Consider the following 20,968-nt stretch of genomic DNA (forward strand, 5'->3'; position numbering starts at 1 on the left):
TTCGATTCCCGGCTTGGCTTGGGTCACTGTCTGTGTGGAGTCTGCATGTTCTCCCCATGTGTGCGTGGGTTTCCTCTGGGTGCTCCAGTTTCCTCCCACAGTCCAAAGATGTGCGGGTTAGATGGACTGGCTATGATAGATTGCCCTTAGTGTCCAAAAAGGTTAATTGGGGTTAATAGATTAAGGGGGATAGGATGGAGGAGGTGTGTGCTTGAGTGGGTTGCTCTTTCCATGGGCTGGTGCAGACTCGATGGGCCGAATGGCCTCCTTCTGCACTGAAAATTATATGATACATGATGGGGGCTTGGCCTCCTTTTGAGTTTTATGATTCTATGAAAGCCCAGGATTTTGTGCAAGGCTGAATCATTCAAGTTAAAACAACTTTATTAAAAATCACAAAACACAATCGCCTGAGTAGATTTATTCATGCCATTCTGAAATATCCATAACCATACATCGATCAGTTCTAAATTTCCTTCAAGGAGAAAATGTCAGATGGAATTTGTTTCTGAACACTGAGTGATTTAATTGATTGAGTAACATACAACGATAGCTGTTTACAACAGGAAATGGAAAGTAATTACTTTGGTAAGCTTAATGTAAAATTGTTACAAAACAAAGTGAGGTTTGTAGACAGAAAGAAATGTAAAAAAAATAGCTAATCGGCTAGTTGTGATCAGCTAATATGAAATCTCTTTTATCATTTAAAAATGTCACCATTTAGACCATTGGTTAATCTATTTCAGAACATAATGGATATATTGTCAATGAAACTTATTCAAATGACGCTGCTAGAAATAAATGTTGATAAATTAACATGATCTTCATTCTTCAGTATCCCACCAATGTCTAATAGTCTGACATGCAGCGTTATCACTGGTCAAGATGCAATGATCCATATTAGACAACTGGTTCAATAGCTAACAAAGTGTAGCCAAAGAAAAACTTCAAAGGTTCACTGTACAGTTTTCAAATTTTAACTTAAGTAATTCAGTGAATTCAAACATTTTCCATTTTTGTCTTTGTACAACTTTAATAGTTAACATGAGTAGCTGAATGTGAAAAATGGTTAAAGATCCTGCACAGATGGGGCCGTCCAGTTGTACCGCTGGCGTCCCAAGCAGATAGTCTTTAATTTAGATTCATACTATTCTGCACATACCAACCTATTGAAATTGCGATCTGTTTTAGGGGGTGAATGTTGACAGAAGGATGGCGACTCACCACTTCTCAACCCCTACCCCCCCAAAAAAAAATCTGGCCCAGTTTTCCACTTTGATGAGGTAAATAAATTACACTTGCATCAAACAGTCATACTGTTTCCATTCATCGGGGATGATTTTGAGCCCGCACTAACCGTCCATGAGACTGGTGGCACGGGCGGAAAATTTTGCGTGAATCAGGAAACTCCATTCTCGCTGGAGGGATCATGTTTTCCAATTTTCCCTGCTCCTCGCCAGCGACATCATCAGATTCGTGCCCACAGATGGCGTGAACCTCATTTTAATACATTTCCATCAATGTAAATATTATTAGCCGGGTCCCAACCACCTGATTTCCTCCCTCACTAAATTGTTCACAATAGTTTTGAGCAGACAAAAAGCAGTCAAGGGGATCCCTTCGGGGGCACAGAGGTAAGTATAGCCCCTCGAGGGATTGAGGTCATGCCCAGGGACAGTGCTAACCTGTGCCGGTAGGCTGTGCCAGGGGCAGACCCTAGTGGGAGCCCCAGGGGGAGGGAGTTGCATTGATGTGTGTGGGGGGGGGAAAGAGAATGGCAGGAGCGTGGACACTTGGGGGGGGGGGGGGGGGGGGGGGGGAAATGTTGAGGGAGCGGAAGGATTGTCTCTCTGAAGGGGGCTGGGGTTTTGTTAGGCTGCAGTGCTGATTAGGGCTCCTTTTAAAGATAGCACCCCGATATTTGTGGAGCTGGTTGCCGACTCTGAGGCCCCACCCCGCCACAGTGATGGCGTAAACACGCCCAATTTTGTTTCTCTACGAGGCTCTATATTTGGAGAGAAAACTGGCCTGTGCGATTGGAGATCGACAAGCCAATTTTCAGTCTGAGCCTGACACTTTGTCAAATTCTGGTAAAATTCCACTTATTGACTTGCTTTTAGCTTATGAAAGAATGGGATAACTGCTGTCAGCAGCTGGAAACATACTTTTACTTGTGTGACTTCATGGGACATGATTCAGTGACTATTTTATCTATTCATAAACTCGTTTACTGCTCATGTAACTGTATAAAGTGACAGTGCTTAAATATATGCACATTATATTTTGAACCTACATGTTTCTGTTACAGCGTCTCACAGCAAGTACTGGCAGTAGGCAAAGAAGCAGATTGTCTGTAATGGCTCAATACTTGTGCAATGTGAAAAACTGTTTTACAATATCAGGCAGAGCCTTTGTTCCAAAACCCAAGGTAAGATACTTTTGACTAATGCATGAGGAGTCCCTAATGTGAAATTGTTAGCAGATTGCACTCTTTCTTTTATTTTACGGTATCTATATTAGATGCAGAGTTCATAGAATCGGACAGCACAGAAAAGGAGTCATTCATCCATTGTGCCTCTACAGACTCTGCGAAAGAGATGTTCATTTAGTCTCGCAACACCCCAGTTTTATGACATTAACCCTGTAAACTAATTCTCTTCAACTACATGTTCAGTTGTCTTTTCAAACGTCCCCTTGGAAGTGGATTCTGCCACCCTTTCAGATGATACATTCTGGATCATAAACTTAGAGTCATGGAATCACTCCGGTGCAAGAGGCCACTCAGCCCATCGAATCTGCACCGACAATAGACCCACTCACCTACCCTATCCCCGTGAGGCAGCGTGCTAACCATTGTGCCACCCCAAACTTGTGTCAAATAATTTCTCCTCATTTCTAATCTCATTCTTTTGCCAATCACTTTAAATCTATGACCTCAGGATGCTGGCGTACTTGTTTTATCAGGACCTCTCATAGATTTTGGATACCTCTTTTAGGTCTTCCCTTCACCTTCTCTGCTCTGAGGAAAATAATCACAGCTTCTCCAATCTCTGAACATGCTGAAATTCATTATCCCTGGCATCATCTTGGTATATCTCCTCAATATCCTTCCCAAGGCCTTGACATTCTTTCTAAAGTGTGGTGTCATAAATGTACACAATACAATGTTAGGTTATTTTCTTTACTTTTTCATTCACTACCCTTACAAGGTCAAGTGTCCATACACTTATTTAACTGCGCTAACAACTTGCTCTGCCGCCTTCGAGAATTTGTGATTATTCAGCGATACTCTACAATTTAACTTTGTAACATCCTTCACCACAGTCAAGGAATGTTATGTCTGTCTGATGTGCATGGCTGGTGGTGGATGGGGTTTACAATGCTGTTACAATGTGGCTATATGGAGTATGCTCACTGGACCTCTTGATCTCTTGCTCATGTTCATATGTATTGTTTATTCTTGAAGTCATGAAAATATTTCAGTACTTTTGAGTTTGGTAAACAGCTGACTCTTCAGCATTGCCCAAATGTTCACAAGCAAAATCTGGTGATTTTAAAGGAACCTTTTGTAGCGGATATGTCTGAGCAAAGCTCAATTTAAACCAATTACATTGTTTGCTAATATTTTAACGCCTGATATTTTGAATAAATTCTCAAAATTGAATACTGAGGACGGCATTATTGCCTGAAGTTCCTTTATAACATCCCAGCTATGTAAATTCTTAGGTGTAACCAAAATCTGTTTGTCTGTATTTCTTAAGTAAGCCTACGCAGTGGATACAGTTTCTGTAAGGCTGGAGCTGTTAATAAAATATGGTGGGGTGGGGGGTGATGGCAGTAGGGATGGGTGAGGAAACAGGGAAGAGCGCTGAAATGAGGTTATCCAGATACAGCTTTCTGTAATTCATAATGGATGTTTGCCGTCTGAAATAAGCCTAAATGCTCTTGAATGGAACATTGCAGCTGCCTGCCATAAATTGGAGGAGCAACGCTGACAGTAAATAGATGAAAGCTCTTCAGTTTGATGGGAAAATATGGATCCTGATAACAAAATTCTGTAACCATGGTAGTTAAAAGCAGGGACTTAAAATCAAAGTCAGTTTGTGTTGAAAATAAATAATAAATAGTGGGCAGATGGGGAGCTTGCTTTGTTACTGAACAGCGAGGGCAGAATTAATTTGAATTGAAGGCAGGCTTGTGATGTTTAATTTGTGCCCTGGTACTTGTTTTGCTCCGTCGCTCCGCCTTTTATTATATCCATCTCCATTTTCCCTCTGGCTGTGCCGGTGGTCAATGGGAATTATGAAGTGTTAAAATGCACATTTATCTTGACATATTTCCTGTTGTAGGTTTTCTGCCACCATAATCAGGAGAAAATGTAATTTATGTCTTCTGATTCACGGTCAGCTCGTAAGTTTATTTTAATAAAATGACTTGTTGCAGTTATTTAACCCTTGAACGTTCTATTCACTAGTTACTTTGGTGACAAGAAAAACATTGATGATTCTTTTTAAAATACATGAGAGAAGCTTCCACAATTTATTAGCGTGTGCTTCATTTTTACATAGAATTACTTAGAATGCACAGCATAGAATCAGACCATTTGGCCCAACCAGTCCATGCCAGTGTTGTGTTCCACTCAAATTCCCTCCCACTAGTGTAACCCTCTATTGCCTTTTTTCTCATACCTTTATTAAACTTCCCCTCAAATACATCCATTCTGTTCAGCCAGTTGGTTTCTTTGTGAATTCCCACATTCTCAGTTTCTTCTGAAGTCTCTATTTGATTTGTTAGTGACTCTTACCCTGATAGTCTCTGAATGCTCTCTGTGTCTATCGTTTCAAATCCTATATTTTTCACAACCTCTTTGAGGTCGCTTCTTAGCCTGCTCATTTCAGGAGAGATAGGGAGGCTAAGAGAAAGCTTGTTCATCCTTTTCTGAAGGTTGTAGCTCCTAAGCTGTGGCATCATCCTTATAAATCTTTAATGACTTTTTGCAGTGCTTCTATACCCTTGTTTAAATGTGTCAACCAGCACTGCACACGGTCTTCTTCGGCGATCACTCATTAACGAGTATGATTGTCCACCTAAGAAACTCTGTGTCACTGGTCATGGGTTCTGTGGGTCCTTGTGTGGCTGATGATCCCGATCCTAGAGCGCATCTCCAACTGCACACTTTGCAGTGTTTCTGGGAGGTGGGCTCGGTCCTTGAACTCAATCGCTGGTGTTCCTTTCTCCAAGTATAGTCGAACCATAGTTCAATGCAAGGGGTCATCCATAAGAACTTAAGAACTAGGAGCAGGAGCAGGCCATCTGGCCCCTCGAGCCTGCTCCGCCATTCAATAAGATTGTGAGTGATCTTTTTGTGGACTCAGCTCCACTTACCCTCTCGCTCATCATAACCCTTAATTCCTTTATTGTTCAAAAATCTATCGATCTTTGCCTTAAAAACATTCAACGAGGTAGCCTCAACTGTTTCACTGGGCAGGGAATTCCACAGATTCACACCCTTTTGGTGAAGAGGTTCCTCCTCAACTCCGCTCTAAATCTTCTCCCCCTTATTTTGAGGCAATGTCCCCTAGTTCTAGTTTTGCCCGCCAGTGGAGACAACCTCCCTGCTTCTATCTTATCTATTCCTGTATAATTTTGTGTTTTTCTATAAGATTCCCCCATATTCTTCTAAATTCCAATGAGTATAGTCCCAGTCTACTCATTCTCTCCTCATAAGCCAATCCTCTCAACTGCAGAATCAACCTAGTGAATCTCCTCTGCACACCCTCCAGTGCCAGTGCATCCTTTCTCAAGTAAGGAGACTAAAACTGCACATAGTACTCTAGGTGTGGCCTCACCACGCCCTATACAGCTGCACATAACATCCTTGTTTTTAAACTCCATCCCTCTAGCAATGAAGGACAAAATTCAATTTGCCTTTTTAATTAGCTGCTGCACCTGCAAGTCAACTTTTTTGCGATTCATGCACAAATACACCCAGGTCCCACTGCACAGCAGCGTGCTGCAATTTCTCACTATTTAAATAATAGTCCATTTTGCTGTTATTCCTACCAAAATGGATGACCTCACATTTACCAACCTTGTACTCCATCTGCCAGACCCTTACCCACTCACTTAAACTATCTACATCCCTCTGCAGCCTTGCAGTGTCCTCTGAACACTTTGCTCCACCACTCATCTTCGTGTCATCTGCGAACTTCAACACATTACACTTGGTCCCCAACTCCAAATCATCTGTGTAAATTGTTAAAAATTAAGGTCCCAACAGTGATCCCTGAGGCACACCACTAGCCACTGATAGCCAACCAGAAAAACATCTATTTATCCTAACTCTTTGCTTTCAGTTCGTTAACCAATTGTCTATCCCTGCTAATACATTACCCGCAACGCCGTGCATCTTTAACTTATGCAGCAGCCTTTTGTGCAGCACCTTGTCGAATGCTTTCGGGAAATCCAGATACACCACATCCACCGGCTCTCTGTTGTCCACCGTGCTCATAATGTCCTCAAAGAATTCCAGTAAATTAGTTAAACTTGACCTGACTTTCATGAGCCATGCTGCATCTGCACAATGGGGCAATTTCTATCCAGATGTCTCGCTATTTCTTCCTTGATGGTAGAAATTCAAGCATTTTCCCCACTAACCGGCCTATAGTACCTGCCTTTTGTCTACCTTTTTTTTTAAACAGTGGCATCACATTTGCTTAGATTCCACTTCGGTTTAAAATAAGTATTGCATGTGTTGTAATTTATTCTATGGGTAGGTAGGCATATGATTTTGAAGTCATTCTAACAAAATTAAGTAAGTGTTGCAATTTTTCTTTTATTAAGTAACATTTTATGATCATCTTCACAAATTGGTATTTTACATATTATTGGAGACGATTATCTTGTTATCTATACTGATCCAAATACAGCCTATAGCTAGCAAAACACACTTATGTAATGTTTGTCTTTTGCAACACTGTCTAAAATGAATTTGCTTACAACAACAAAAAACAATGTTTTTAAAAGTAGTACTTTCCATTTTTGACGAGGAGGTGCAATGGGTAATATCCCTACCTCTTAACCAGAAGTTCTGGGTTCAAGTCCCACCCCAGGACTTGATGACCAAGGAAGGTACGTTCATAACACGGCCAACAGGTTGATTATCAACCTGCAGAATCTTTCCAACATGCCAATGGCAGATGGTAAGCCTGGTCAGCTATGCTTGGTACAGTCCCTCAAGCTATAAGCCTCTGGTGACAGGCTAGCGATCTGTAAAACTTGCTGTAGAATCAAATGAAGGTCCGGCCTGTGCACCACGAGGTGCCTGAACATCTCCCATTTTTGAAACTTGTTGAAAGAGTTTTTCTTTTGGAGAGGTTTGAACTTTTATTAGACTAGTTGACAAAGCCCAGATGACCTTCAAATGATTGCTCAGTATCGGCACAACATTTTCTCTGACAACAGAAGAAGCGTCCAAAAAGACTGAAATTAAGAATATTTTGTCAGATTTCCAAGCAGCAAACCTAGTAAACAAGCACCACTTGGCATATCTATTAGTGTACTATTGGTCTTTACACATAATCTTGAAAGGAATAGTCTGCCTTTTGTCCCAACGACTGGTGTTTAGGGTAGTACTGCCTTTTTGAGAGTTGAACATTTTCTCTGTGTGGCCTTGTTTTACAGGTTGAGCAGAAAATTGCACCTGCGATAAAAGAGAACATTGCAGAAATACATCCAAGATATATTGCCTCTCCTATTTCATATCTGTTATCTTCTGAGACAGATGGTTTGAAGTAGTGGTTCACTAGCTCAATTGTGAACCAGGATATTGAAACTAAACACATTAAGCCAGCAGTAATGAAACAGACCCCTCCTTTGATGGCAGCACGACGCTTTGTGCCCCGGTCTCCTCCACATTTTATACACTTCATACCAGGCAGGGACATGCCGATTCCCAGCATTGATGTGAGACATGACAGAACCATCATACCTTGGGAGGCTTGAATGTACACAGGTTGAGCTAGGGTGGAGAAGTTAAACTTGCAGCTGAAGAGCCCTGTACTAAACCAAGTGCACTCCATCCAGAGACCTTGCATGTATTCCGTTGTAGAGATTATATTTGATTCCGCAAAGGTATTTACCTTCCAGTTTGGCAGCATTGTGGTTGCAATTGCTCCGAGGAAAGCAGTTAAAGACAAAGAGAGTGCAAAAATCTGCAGCCCTTCGGAAGCCATTATTATCTCTTGACACCTTTCTCCGGTTCTATTCTGTGGTAATGGAATAGAATTAATCAGGTTCTTTCTCAGCTCTGCTTAAGGGAATAAAACTTGTTACAAAACATGTTTTAAACTTCAGTGAAATGAGCAAAGTAATTACAATTTATACAATTAAAAAGAAAACCCTTACCAATAGAAATTGGATCCAGAACTGCAATGAATGGTTAAGAACTAAATCCAATAATACTGGACTAATAAAGCTCACTTTTAGCCCAGCTACCTACAGGACAAAGAGAATCTACAAATCAGTGTGAATAGATTAATTCATGTGACATCAGTACTTCCTTAGCAACAGTGCTGCCTGCTTTAGGAAATACAAATTTATGCAGAGCTGCAAACGTTTCAGTTAATAAGCTGAATATTTTTTCACGTTTGAGATGCTGCCTGTGACTGGACATTTGTAATGTAGCATTGAGGGATTATTTGTATGATCTAACAAATATGTAAAAGCAGTATTTTTACATTTTTGCCCACATAAGTTTTTGTTATTCTGACTGAATACAAAGGGAACCATAAGTGTCTGCCTTTATCCTTGTATTTGAGTCGGGTGGATGTTAAGTAAGGAGCCAGTTTCATCTTTCAATACCCACACAGTTTTTGTGAAATGAATGCAGACTGGAAATGAGTGGAGATGAGCAATTTGTTCAAGCTCCTTTAATCATACCAACCGTGGCAACTTGATTCAGCTTGGACTATTGTGTCCAATTCTAGCCATTACATTTTAGGGAAGGAGTGGAGGCGTTGGAAATTGTACAGAAGAGATTTACTACAGGTTGAGCATCCCTTATCCGAAATCACAAAATTCTGAAATCTGCACTTTTTTTCGAGCACCGATGTGATATCATGAGTGGGAAATCCCACAAGGCCCTGGGAAGGTACCCCGGTGATGCGCAGGCCCCAACACATCGCACGTGCTCAAGTTCCAACCCGCCGCACATGCTTGGGTCCCAACACACTGCACATGCTCGGGTCCCAACCCGCCGCACATGCTTGGGTCCCAACACACTGCACATGCTCAGGTCCCAACACGCTGCACATGCTCAGGTCCCAACACGCTGCACATGCTCAGGTCCCAACACGGTGCACATGCTCGGGTCCCAACCCGCCGCACATGCTCGGGTCCCAACACACTGCACATGTTCGGGTCCCAACCCGCCGCACATGTTCGGGTCCCAACCCGCCGCACATGTTCGGGTCCCAACCCGCCGCACATGCTCAGGTCCCAACACACTGCACATGCTCAGGTCCCAACACGGTGCACATGCTCAGGTCCCAACACGCTGCACATGCTCAGGTCCCAACACGCTGCACATGCTCGGGTCCCAACACGCCGCACATGCTCGGGTCCCAACCCGCCGCACATGCTCAGATCCCAACACGCCGCACATGCTCAGGTCCCAACACGCTGCACATGCTCAGGTCCCAACACGGTGCACATGCTCAGGTCCCAACACGCTGCACATGCTCAGGTCCCAACACGGTGCACATGCTCAGGTCCCAACACGGTGCACACGCTCGGGTCCCAACCCGCCGCACATGCTTGGGTCCCAACACGCCGCACATGCTCAGGTCCCAACACGCTGCACATGCTCAGGTCCCAACACGCTGCACATGCTCAGGTCCCAACACACTGCACATGCTTGGGTCCCAACCCGCCGCACATGCTTGGGTCCCAACCCGCCGCACATGCTTGGGTCCCAACCCGCCGCACATGCTTGGGTCCCAACCCGCTGCACATGCTCAGGTCCCAACACACTGCACATGCTTGGGTCCCAACCCGCCGCACATGCTTGGGTCCCAACACGCTGCACATGCTCAGGTCCCAACACGCCGCACATGCTCAGGTCCCAACACGCTGCACATGCTCAGGTCCCAACACGCCGCACATGCTCAGGTCCCAACACGCTGCACATGCTCAGGTCCCAACACGCCGCACATGCTCAGGTCCCAACACGCTGCACATGCTCAGGTCCCAACACACTGCACATGCTTGGGTCCCAACCCGCCGCACATGCTTGGGTCCCAACCCGCCGCACATGCTTGGGTCCCAACCCGCTGCACATGCTCAGGTCCCAACACACTGCACATGCTTGGGTCCCAACCCGCCGCACATGCTTGGGTCCCAACCCGCCGCACATGCTTGGGTCCCAACCCGCCGCACATGCTTGGGTCCCAACACACCGCACATGCTCGGGTCCCAACACACTGCACATGCTCAGGTCGCAACACGGTGCACATGCTCAGGTCCCAACACGCTGCACATGCTCGGGTCCCAACACGTTGCACATGCTCGGGTCCCAACACACTGCACATGCTCAGGTCCCAACACACTGCACATGCTCAGGTCCCAACACACTGCACATGCTCAGGTCCCAACACGCTGCACATGCTCAGGTCCCAACACACTGCACATGCTCAGGTCCCAACACGCTGCACATGCTCAGGTCCCAACACACTGCACATGCTCAGGTCCCAACACGCTGCACATGCTCAGGTCCCAACACACTGCACATGCTCAGGTCCCAACACACTGCACATGCTCAGGTCCCAACACGCTGCACATGCTCAGGTCCCAACACACTGCACATGCTCAGGTCCCAACACGCTGCACATGCTCGGGTCCCAACACACTGCACATGCTCGGGTCCCAACACGCTGCACATGCTCAGGTCCCAACACACTGCACATGCTCAGGTCCCAACACGCTGCACATGCTCAGGTCCCAACACGCTGCACATGCTCAGGTCCCAACACGCTGCACATGCTCAGGTCCCAACACGCTGCACATGCTCGGGTCCCAACACACTGCACATGCTCAGGTCCCAACACGCTGCACATGCTCAGGTCCCAACACGGTGCACACGCTCAGGTCCCAACACGCTGCACATGCTCGGGTCCCAACACACTGCACATGCTCAGGTCCCAACACACTGCACATGCTCAGGTCCCAACACGCTGCACATGCTCAGGTCCCAACACGGTGCACATGCTCGGGTCCCAACACGCTGCACATGCTCAGGTCCCAACACACTGCACATGCTCAGGTCCCAACACGCTGCACATGCTCAGGTCCCAACACGCTGCACATGCTCAGGTCCCAACACGCTGCACATGCTCAGGTCCCAACACGCTGCACATGCTCGGGTCCCAACACACTGCACATGCTCAGGTCCCAACACGCTGCACATGCTCAGGTCCCAACACGGTGCACACGCTCAGGTCCCAACACGCTGCACATGCTCGGGTCCCAACACACTGCACATGCTCAGGTCCCAACACACTGCACATGCTCAGGTCCCAACACGCTGCACATGCTCAGGTCCCAACACGGTGCACATGCTCAGGTTACAACGCGACCCTGCACTCTCGGGGTTTCCTTTGTTTGGGGGCCATCCAAAATGGCCACGGTCACCGTTCTCACGAGGCCAGGCCCCTGTGCCTTGGGTTTTCCCTTTGCCCAGGGGACACCCAACATTGCCACCAACTGTGTGTGCACCATGTGGTGAGCCCTGCACTCCGGGTTTCCCTTTGTTTCGGGACCCTCCAAATGGCTGATTATGATGCCATCTTGTTCCATGTTTCCGAGCTTAATCTGGTTAAGTCAGTCTAGAGCCCCCCCCCCCCCGTCTTTTTGTTCTCCTATGGTTGTGATTACCCCCTACCCACCTCGCTGCCCCCTCCGTATCCCCCCTTTTCTGTCTGCACCCTGCCAATGACCCCCCCCCCCAGACGGTGGGAGATAATCCGTGGCCCCTCTCTCTTTCATACCTCCTGGCGTTTGCTTTCCTGCTAGTGTGGTGGCCCCCTCCCAGGGTGGTTCCAACCCCCTCTCAGGCCGCTTTGCTACTGTCCCTTCTATCTCCTTCTCACCCTCTCCTGCACTCTGCTGCCCTCACCTCCTGTGAGTTGGTTCCCCTTTTCATAGGGAGGCAATGCAGTTCCGCGCAAAATTTTCCATATCTTTCCTATGCCTCCTCTGTGCCTCCCTCACCTTTGCCTCTCTTGTTGCCTGTCCAGACCGTTCATACGGACGATCTTATTCACCTCCGCAGGGGCAGTAAAATAATGTTCTTTTCCCTGGTACATTACCCAGAGCCTGGCTGGGAATAACAACCCGAATCTGACTTTGTTCCTATATAGGGCTGACTTTGCATGGTTAAATTTGGCCCTGCGCTTTGCCAGGTCAGCCCCATGTCCTGATACACTCTAATTTTATGTCGCTCTCAGTTGCAAGCCTTAGTCTGTCGAGCCCACCGAAAGATCCTCTCCCAGTCCTGATATTTGTGCAGCGTGGCTATTATCTCTATCGGCTGCTCCCTGGGCTTCGGTCAGAACGACTTGTGAACTCTGTTGATCTCCGACGGTTTGGGGAAGCTCGGAAACTAGTTTGCCCAGCATTTGGGCCACATGATCGGTTGGGTCCCTGCCCTCGATCCCCTCCAGCAGGCCCACTGTTCGAATATTCTGCTGCCTTGACCGATTCTCTTGGACCTTCCTTTTCAGGCTCCCCTGGGTCGCCACTAACCTCTTGATCTCGACCTACAGGGCGACGATTCGGTCGCCTTGGTCCGTCAATATCTTTTCCAGCTCCTGTATCGTACTCCCTTGGGCTTCCAGCCTCTTTCCCATGCCGTCAAGCGGCGTCTGCCTGGCGGCCAGCACCACCACCACCTCGACTGCTGCCTTTACCTCAGCCTTGATATCATCCCTGGTTAGAAACGTCTTCCATCCATCGCTTGGTGGGCGGGGGGGGGGGGGGGGGGGGGGGGGGGGGGGGGTTGGAGCTTGCCAGGGACCTCTCACCTCTTAGGTTCACCGACCTGCTTGTTCGCTGCTTCTGCCCTTTGCCGCAATTCCTGGTGTCTCTGCGGCATCTCGACTTGCTGCTTCCTGCCATTTTTGTCAGCCGTGTTATTAGTGAGGGGATGTTGAAGTCCAATTTTGTGGGCTAAATTTGGCCAGAAGTACCTATTTTGTTGTCTTATGGAGGAGAGCAACCTGATGTGTGACTACTTGGCACAACACGTCACCAGAAGCTGCTATCAATTGTAAACTTGAGGTCATCCAAAACTCGAATGCATCAAGTTCTATTTACCCATCATTCCTGTGCTTGCTGACCTACACTGGTCAAACATATCGCCTCCCATTTTCTATCATCTCCAGTCCCACAGACTTCCAATATATCTGCACTCTTCTAATTCCAACCTCATGACAATTTCTGATTTCAATTGGTCCATCATTGTGGCCAACCTTTCAGCTGCTTAGGTCCTAACTTCCGGCATTTTCCTTCTATACCTCTCCGCCTCTCTACCTCGCTTTGAAGAAGCATCTTAAAACCTACCTCTTTGACTAAGCTTTGGCCACTTTACCTTGTATTTCCTCATGCGGCTTGGTATTTGTCACGTATTATTTTCCAACTTTCCTGTGAGGGGCCTGAGGCATTTTATTAAGCCAGAGGCACTAGATAAATACAAGTTTTTGTTAGTTCCTTCATTTGCTTTCCTCCGTTGGAAAGCAGTTTTAAATTGTTCAGCTACGTGGCAAAGAGTTAAGGACATATTTAGTCATGTTTAGTTACATAGAATAGTTGAATCTGTGCAATATTTACTAGATTAAATCAATTTTATTCTCCAACAGGTAAATTTTAAAACATTAAATTCCAAGTGTATATTTTTCCTGCGAGTTGGATATGACATTAATAATCTAATTGTTGTTGTCTAGGTGGATGTAGGTGTTGTGCACTTCACGCCTTTGGTGGGACCACAGATTAACCAACCCTTTAAACTGGTGGAAAAAGTGGTGAGATGCATGTTCAGCTTTCGGAGAAAGTACTGCAGAAGAGGAGCTGAGTAAGTTTTAGTCCTGTCTCCGTCAATTTTCAATTTCTGTAACATTAAGGAAAGTCACAGTTTATGTTACCTGCATACCACTTGTATTTTAATGTACTTGGGGAACCAAAAAGGAATCAATAGTCTTTAACATGCCGCAGTTAATTGTAAACGTGGATTTTACGGTCAGCGGTGAACAATGGCACTTGCTGCTGCCTGGAGGAAAGCTGCCCACATAGATCATGGGCTGGATTCTCCATTCCTGAGACTAAGTATTGACGCCGGGCAGGATTCGTGGACTTCCACGACAACAAAACTAGCGCTGCACCTGGACCAATTCAGCAACAGTTGAGGCACTACATGGAACACAATCGATTCCAATGAGAAACGGTGCCAGATTTGCGAATTACACTCGGGAGGCCGACAAGCTGCAGCCATACACACTTCACTCCCCACACACACCATCCCAGCTAACAAGATGGCAGCGAGGAGAGCGGCATCCTGTTTCACGGACGCTGAGCTGGAGACCCTCCTGGTCGCGGTGAAGGAGAGGCAGGCCACCCTGTATCACGACCCAGAAAGGAGGCTGCCAGCTGCCACCGTTCGCCATGCCTGGGTGCAGGTGGCAGAGGCAGTCAGCGCCACGCGGAATACCATCCGGACCAACCAGCAGTGCTGTAAAAAACTGCACGACCTCCTCAGGGCGGCCAGGGTGAGTAGGCACTGTGTCCCTCGCATTAACCCCGACCAACATACCCGTAACCTGAGCCCCCACCTCCCACCCGGAGGGCGTCCGAACGCCCATCCTGCATCACATGCTGGCACCCATACCGGCCATCATGGTTCGGTGCTCTGGCCACCGAGACCACCAGCTACCCACCCCCTGGGTTGCATGCGTCGGATGATTCCCCATCCATGAGAAAGTGGGACAGCCTATTTTTCGGGTATCTTTTCCAGCCTCCTCCTAATTTGGGGTGAGCAGAGGATATCTTGAAGAGGACAGCTCAGCTGCAAATGCTGCTGCCCAAAGGCACCTCTGTCCCAACACAGGCACCTCTGTCCCAACTCGGGGTGCCAAACAACTTTCATGCATTTTTTGCATGTGCAGATTCTTGACTGGGTTCACTGTCCTGTCCCTATTGCCAATTCTCCATCACCATAGGACCTGGCAAATGGACCCTTGGTATAAACCTGAGCGTGACTTTGTTTAAAATGGGTACCTTAACAGGGTTATGCTCAGACTTTGGTGATGTGTTGAACCATGACAATAGGACCACCTCCTATTGCAGCCTTCCTCTGCCTTTGCAGGCCAGTGAGACGCAGTTTTCCTTCGCCTGATTTTGTCATTGAGGGCTTGTTGGACTACATTTTGTTTGGCACCTCCCCTGATTTTGCTGGTGTGCGTGGCCCCACCAGCAGCAAGAAGTTCCCGACGGCATCACTCGAGGATCATCGGAGCAAACCAGCCTCCCCATCATATCAAGGTGGTAATCCACGGGGAGTGAAGTGTAGATTGTACATCCAGTGTGAAGCACAGTGGAGCAACTTCTCTTTAAGTTGAACCATGGTCCTCAGCTGAGAGCAGCGATGTCCTTGGGTAGTGATGCACCTCACAGTTGGAATACTCTGCCCTCATTCATTCTCAAGGTTCACATATGAAGAATGTGCACTTGCAAGTGTACTCTGGAAGAAGTTAACACTGCCAAGAGAGACAGGGCAAATAAGCTAACTATTTGAACCCAGTTCTTAAAGAACAAAGAACAAAGAAAATTACAGCACAGGAACAGGCCCTTCGGCCCTCCCAGCCTGCGCCGATCCAGGTCCTTTATCTAAACCTGTTGCCTATTTTCCAAGGTCTACTTCTCTCTGTTCCCCACCCTTTCATATATCTGTCCAGATGCATCAAAGAACAAAGAAGGGGGCAGCACGGTGGCACAGTGGTTAGCATTGCTGCCTACGGCGCTGAGGACCCGGGTTCGAATCCCGGCTCTGGGTCACTGTCCGTGTGGAGTTTGCACATTCTCCCCGTGTCTGCGTGGGTTTCGCCCCCACAACCCAAAGATGTGCAGGTTAGGTGAATTGGCCACGCTAAATTGCCCCTTAATTGGGTACTCTAAATTTATTTTAAAAAAGAACAAAGAAGATGCATCAAAGAACAAAGAAAAGGGAGACTGTGAGACTCGATCACTGTCATCTATTTTCTGGTGAAGTATTTTTAAAAATATTTTGTTTAAAATACAAAGAAAAAGAATGTTCGAAAAAGCTCAGAAACTCAATTGCAATTTGGGTGAAAACTCACTAACCTAAAATATTAATTCTGTTTCTCCATAAATGCTGCTGAACGTTTCCAGCAATTTCTGTTTTCATTTTAGATTTCAAACATCTGCAGTATTTCGCTATTGCGTTTTGAATGTAGTATTTTTAACAGAATCAAGTTTGTATCTTGCCTGAATTGTATAAACACTTCCGTAACATTCTTCCAGTCTAAATATGATGTTGTAAGACTTCTTACAGCATCACAGTTCGGTAGCACAAGGAGATAGCCCTGTGGCTTCACAGCGCCAGGGTCCCAGGTTCGATTCCCCACTGGGTCACTGTCAGTGAGACGTGCAGGTTAGGTGGATTGGCCATGCTAAATTGCCCTTCGTGTCCAAAAAGGCCAGGAGGGGTTATTGGATTACGGGGATAGGATGGAAGTGAGGGCTTAAGTGGGTCGGCGCAGATTCGATGGGCTGAATGGCCTCCTTCTGCACTCTATGTTCTATGTATTGTCCACATCAAGTCTAAATATGAACTGCAGAAGATAACAATCCACTTCATAACAGCCAGCTGGCTGTTGCAATCTGCTATGGATTCACAGCTATTTTGTCAATTGTCGTTTCGAATGCTTTTGTTGTCTAAAAGTTCAAAATATGCTATAATATATTGTGAACAGATGCATTTTATACAAGTGTTTTTGTCCTTTCTAGGATTTTATTTCCTGAAGCCCAGAGATTACAACTAACAGAGCGAATGCTGTGTACTGCTGACGTTGACCCTACACTCCGCCCAGGTGAACTTTCTATCCCACAATTCAGAGCCCTTTGCGATGCATACAGCCAACTGTGCAATGAAAACCAAAATCTTCTCACTTACAACTTCAGAGAAGAATTGCGACAAAAGAAGCTTTTAAATAAAGAAATCACATTGACGAATACGAGTTAAGTGAAAGTTGAGAAGTCCAGGAACTGGATATTTCTGTTTGGTGCTAAAGCTACATCGCTAACTACTTTAGCATTGACTTTCATTAAAAAGTGTATTTAAGATCAGCTTTACGACTAGCCTGATTTATCATCATACCAATACAATGCTTCAGTTGGGACTCTTTACATTTGCCTTGGGTAAAGTAACATGCGTTTGAAATGGAAGAGACTGGCAAACTTTGAATACGTAGAATACCTACAATGCAGAAGGATGCCATTCGGCCCATCGAGTCTGCACTGACCCTCTGAAAGAGCACCCTACCTAGGTCCGTTCCCCCCGCCCCGTCCCCGTAACCCCACCAAAGCCCTGGACACAAGGGGCAATTTATCTTTGCCAATCTATCTAACCAGCACATCTGTAGGAAACTGGAGCACCCGGAGGAAACCCACGCAGACATGGGAAGAATGTGCAAACTCCACACAGTCACCCAAGGTCAGAGTCGAACCTGGATCCCTGGCGCTGTGAGGTAGCAGTGCTAACCACTGTGCCACCGTGCTGCCCTTACGGCGACTGCAACTGTTTGTTCTTTCCAGGAGGTTAGTTGTGTGGTACGGTAGACAACAGCGTGGGAAAGTTCTTGTGGTGAACTCTGGTAAATTATTACAGTAGCACACGGTAGTAATGTCATATTACTGCATATCCAATCACATGGCGTTTTCATTTGATTTTAATGCATTGATCAACTTTAGTTAAATCCAAATTATTATTTTAGTTTGATAATTCGTAGGTAGAGCTTCCTACATGCACACAGATATCAGTCCCTGAAACGAAGTTGCTGAAATTTATAGATGATAAGAACATCGCGTGTTCAGTGAGAGGGGCCATAAAAGCAGCGAGAGTTCAGTGGGAGGGGGTTAGCCACCACCATTACTGCCCCATGGGCCTACGGAGATCAGTGGGGCAGGGGGTTAGCCACCACCATTACTGCCCCATGGGCCTACGGAGATCAGTGGGGCAGGGGGTTAGCCGTCACCATTACTGCCCCGTGGGCCTGTGGAGATCAGTGGGGCAGGGGGTTAGCCACCACCATTACTGCCCCATGGGCCTACGGAGATCAGTGGGCAGGGGGTTAGCCGTCACCATTACTGCCGCCTGGGCCTGTGGAGATCAGTGGGGCAGGGGGTTAGACCCCATCATTACTGCCCCTTGGGCCTGTGGAGATCAGTGGGGCAGGGGGTTAGCTACCACCACTACTGCCCCTTGGGCCTGTGGAGATCAGTGGGGCAGGGGGTTAGTTGCCATCATTACTGCCCCGTGGGCCTGTGGAGATCAGTGGGGCAGGGGGTTAGACCCCATCATTACTGCCCCTTGGGCCTGTGGAGATCAGTGGGGAAGGGTGTTACCACCATTACTGCCTCTTGGGCCTGTCGAGATCAGTAGGGCAGGGGGTTAGCTACCACCACTACTGCCCCTTGGGCCTGTGGAGATCAGTGGGGCAGGGGGTTAGCTACCACCACTACTGCAGCCTGGGCCTGTGGAGATCAGTGGGGCAGGGGGTTAGCCGCCATCATTACTGCCCCGTGGGCCTGTGGAGATCAGTGGGGCAGGGGGTTAGCTACCACCACTACTGCCGCCTGGGCCTGTGGAGATCAGTGGGCAGGGGGTTAGCCGCCACCACTACTGCCGCCTGGGCCTGTGGAGATCAGTGGGGCAGGGGGTTAGCTGCCACATTTAAAAAGTGCCCAGACACCAACTTCTTTATCGTGCACCCACCGTTGAAGGTGGAGATGGCCTAGGAGAAGTGAGAGGGAATGTAAAATTAAGAAGTTTTGATTTCACATGTGGTTGCGTAGGTGCACTACAATTGTTAATCTTGTGATGCTTCTGTAAATAGGGAATACACTTGTACTTTAAGGAGGTTTGATGTGGTTTGTTTGTGATTTGAAGTCCTTAACCCCATGGAGTATTTGCAGGGCCCTTGCGGGTTATGTGCAATGTGTGAAAGTCTACTGTGCACGTGGAGTCTTTGCTTTTCTTATGCTCATCTGTTCCAATGCCCTAGTATTATACCTATGACATTCTGGGGATCCCCTTCAGTTGTCCAGTTGAGATGACCTGAATCTTTCCCCACCCCCAATGATCCAGCTCCCATCCAGCATCTCAAGATCTCAACAACCTTCTGGATAATTGTGAGCAGCCATGGTTCCTGTTATCTTCAATGTGCAGTCCAATACCTTCCAGTACAAATTATCCCTTACTCCGTAACCCGCCCCAATGCACTATTAATGCTCACCATTCATTCCTGTCAACAATTCCCTCAGTATGCTGCCCAAGACTTATCAATTAACACCATGATCCCCTCCCTCTGCACCCCTTTCCCCTCTTACACCTCCCATGTCCGGTCACAGCTGCATAACCAACCCGTGCCCACTCACACCTACATACTCCATCCCTCTGCCCTGCTCTCCACCCTCCACTTTCCACCCGCCCCGCTCCATACCAGCTGATCCATTTCACAATCCCGCAGCAGCCTCTCTTTTCCTCCAACACCCCTAATCTCCCACACCCCACACAGGTTTCCACACCCACTGCGCCTCTTTATTTCCCTCCCATCTATTCTCCCCCCAGCACAGACCATCACAGCCTAACAGTGCCACATGCAGAGGGAACAGTTCCGGCTGGGCCTTCATCTGCATTCCATTAACAGGATGCAAAATGGCTTCACACTCAACTCTCACAATGCCATGATGGGCAGGAGCACACGTTCCCGCCGTCATTTCACGCCAAAACTAATTTTTTCACTCTCGCTGCTCTGTTTCCTCCCAGCAACCCATCATTAAACCCTTCATCGAAATCCCCAACTATGGAATCAGTTTAGAAACTATCAAATGGAAGAAGCCATTGGTGGGAGTAGTTTATTGGTCCCCTAACAGTAACAACGGTGCAGGACAGTGTAGACAGTGTTATGAAATCCATTTTTGTATGTCGCTGTGCACTACATAAGCAGTCTGTGGAGATTGTAACATTTAAGGTGCAGGATGCTCCAATGCTGATTACTTTTGTTCCTGCCAAGTAACAAAGGTGGGACCCTCTTAGAGAGTTATGATGGGGGCAGCACAGTGACGCAGTGGGTAGCACTGCTGCCTCATGGCACCGAGGACCCGGGTTTGTTCCCGGCCCTGGGTCACTGTCTATGTGGAGTTTGCACATGCTGCCCGTGTTTGCGTGGGTTTCACACCTACAACCCAACAAAATGTGCAGGGTAGGTTAATTGACCACACTAAATTGACCCTTAATTGGAAAAAAGAATTGGGTACTCTAAATTTATTTTTAAAAAGAGTGCTGTGATAGTATTTTTTTTAATAAACATTTTATTGAGGTATTTTCGGTATAGTAACCAACAAAATAAACAATATACATGAAACCATAAACATAGTGCAAAAGCCATTTACCTCTCGTACCGGTCCCACCCTTATTGACCCCCTCACTCTAATCTAAACTACTCCCACTCCCCCCCCCCCCCCCCCCCCCCCCGTCGCTGATGATTAATTTCCCGCAAAGAAGTTGACGAACGGTTGCTACCTCTGGGTGAACCCTAACAGTGACCCTCTCAAGGTGAACTTAATTTTCTCCAAACCGAGAAAGCTAGCCATGCCTGATAGCCAGGTCTCCGGCTTCGGG

General features: G+C 47.0%; 2 protein-coding genes across 3 annotated transcripts in view; one reads left to right on the top strand and one right to left on the bottom strand.

The window, feature by feature from the left end:
- tfb1m (transcription factor B1, mitochondrial) overlaps positions 1-17,413 on the top strand; it is a 56,496-nt gene extending 39,083 nt beyond the window's left edge. For both annotated transcript variants that reach the window (XM_038808423.1, XM_038808416.1), the window contains exons 6-8: positions 2,309-2,428; positions 13,998-14,125; positions 17,074-17,413. In XM_038808423.1, the coding sequence (XP_038664351.1) occupies positions 2,309-2,428; positions 13,998-14,125; positions 17,074-17,308 (483 nt within the window). In that variant the 3' untranslated portion in view covers positions 17,309-17,413. The remainder of the gene's footprint in view (positions 1-2,308; positions 2,429-13,997; positions 14,126-17,073) is intronic.
- Positions 7,310-8,486, bottom strand: LOC119972002 (claudin-20). Its single transcript, XM_038808428.1, has 2 exons — positions 8,407-8,486; positions 7,310-8,267 (listed from the first exon to the last, which is right to left on the bottom strand). Exon 2 carries the CDS (start codon positions 8,232-8,234, stop codon positions 7,572-7,574), a length of 663 nt encoding a protein of 220 aa, XP_038664356.1. The 5' UTR covers positions 8,235-8,267; positions 8,407-8,486; the 3' UTR covers positions 7,310-7,571.
- Positions 17,414-20,968: the final 3,555 nt, after the last annotated feature.

This window comes from Scyliorhinus canicula, chromosome 1, assembly GCF_902713615.1.
Source record: "Scyliorhinus canicula chromosome 1, sScyCan1.1, whole genome shotgun sequence".
NCBI classification, from domain to species: Eukaryota; Metazoa; Chordata; class Chondrichthyes; order Carcharhiniformes; family Scyliorhinidae; genus Scyliorhinus; species Scyliorhinus canicula.

Coding starts and splice junctions, on each gene's coding strand:
- LOC119972002 (XM_038808428.1), bottom strand. CDS start 8,234: ATGGCTTCCGAAGGGCTGCAGATTTTTGCACTCTCTTTGTCTTTAACT.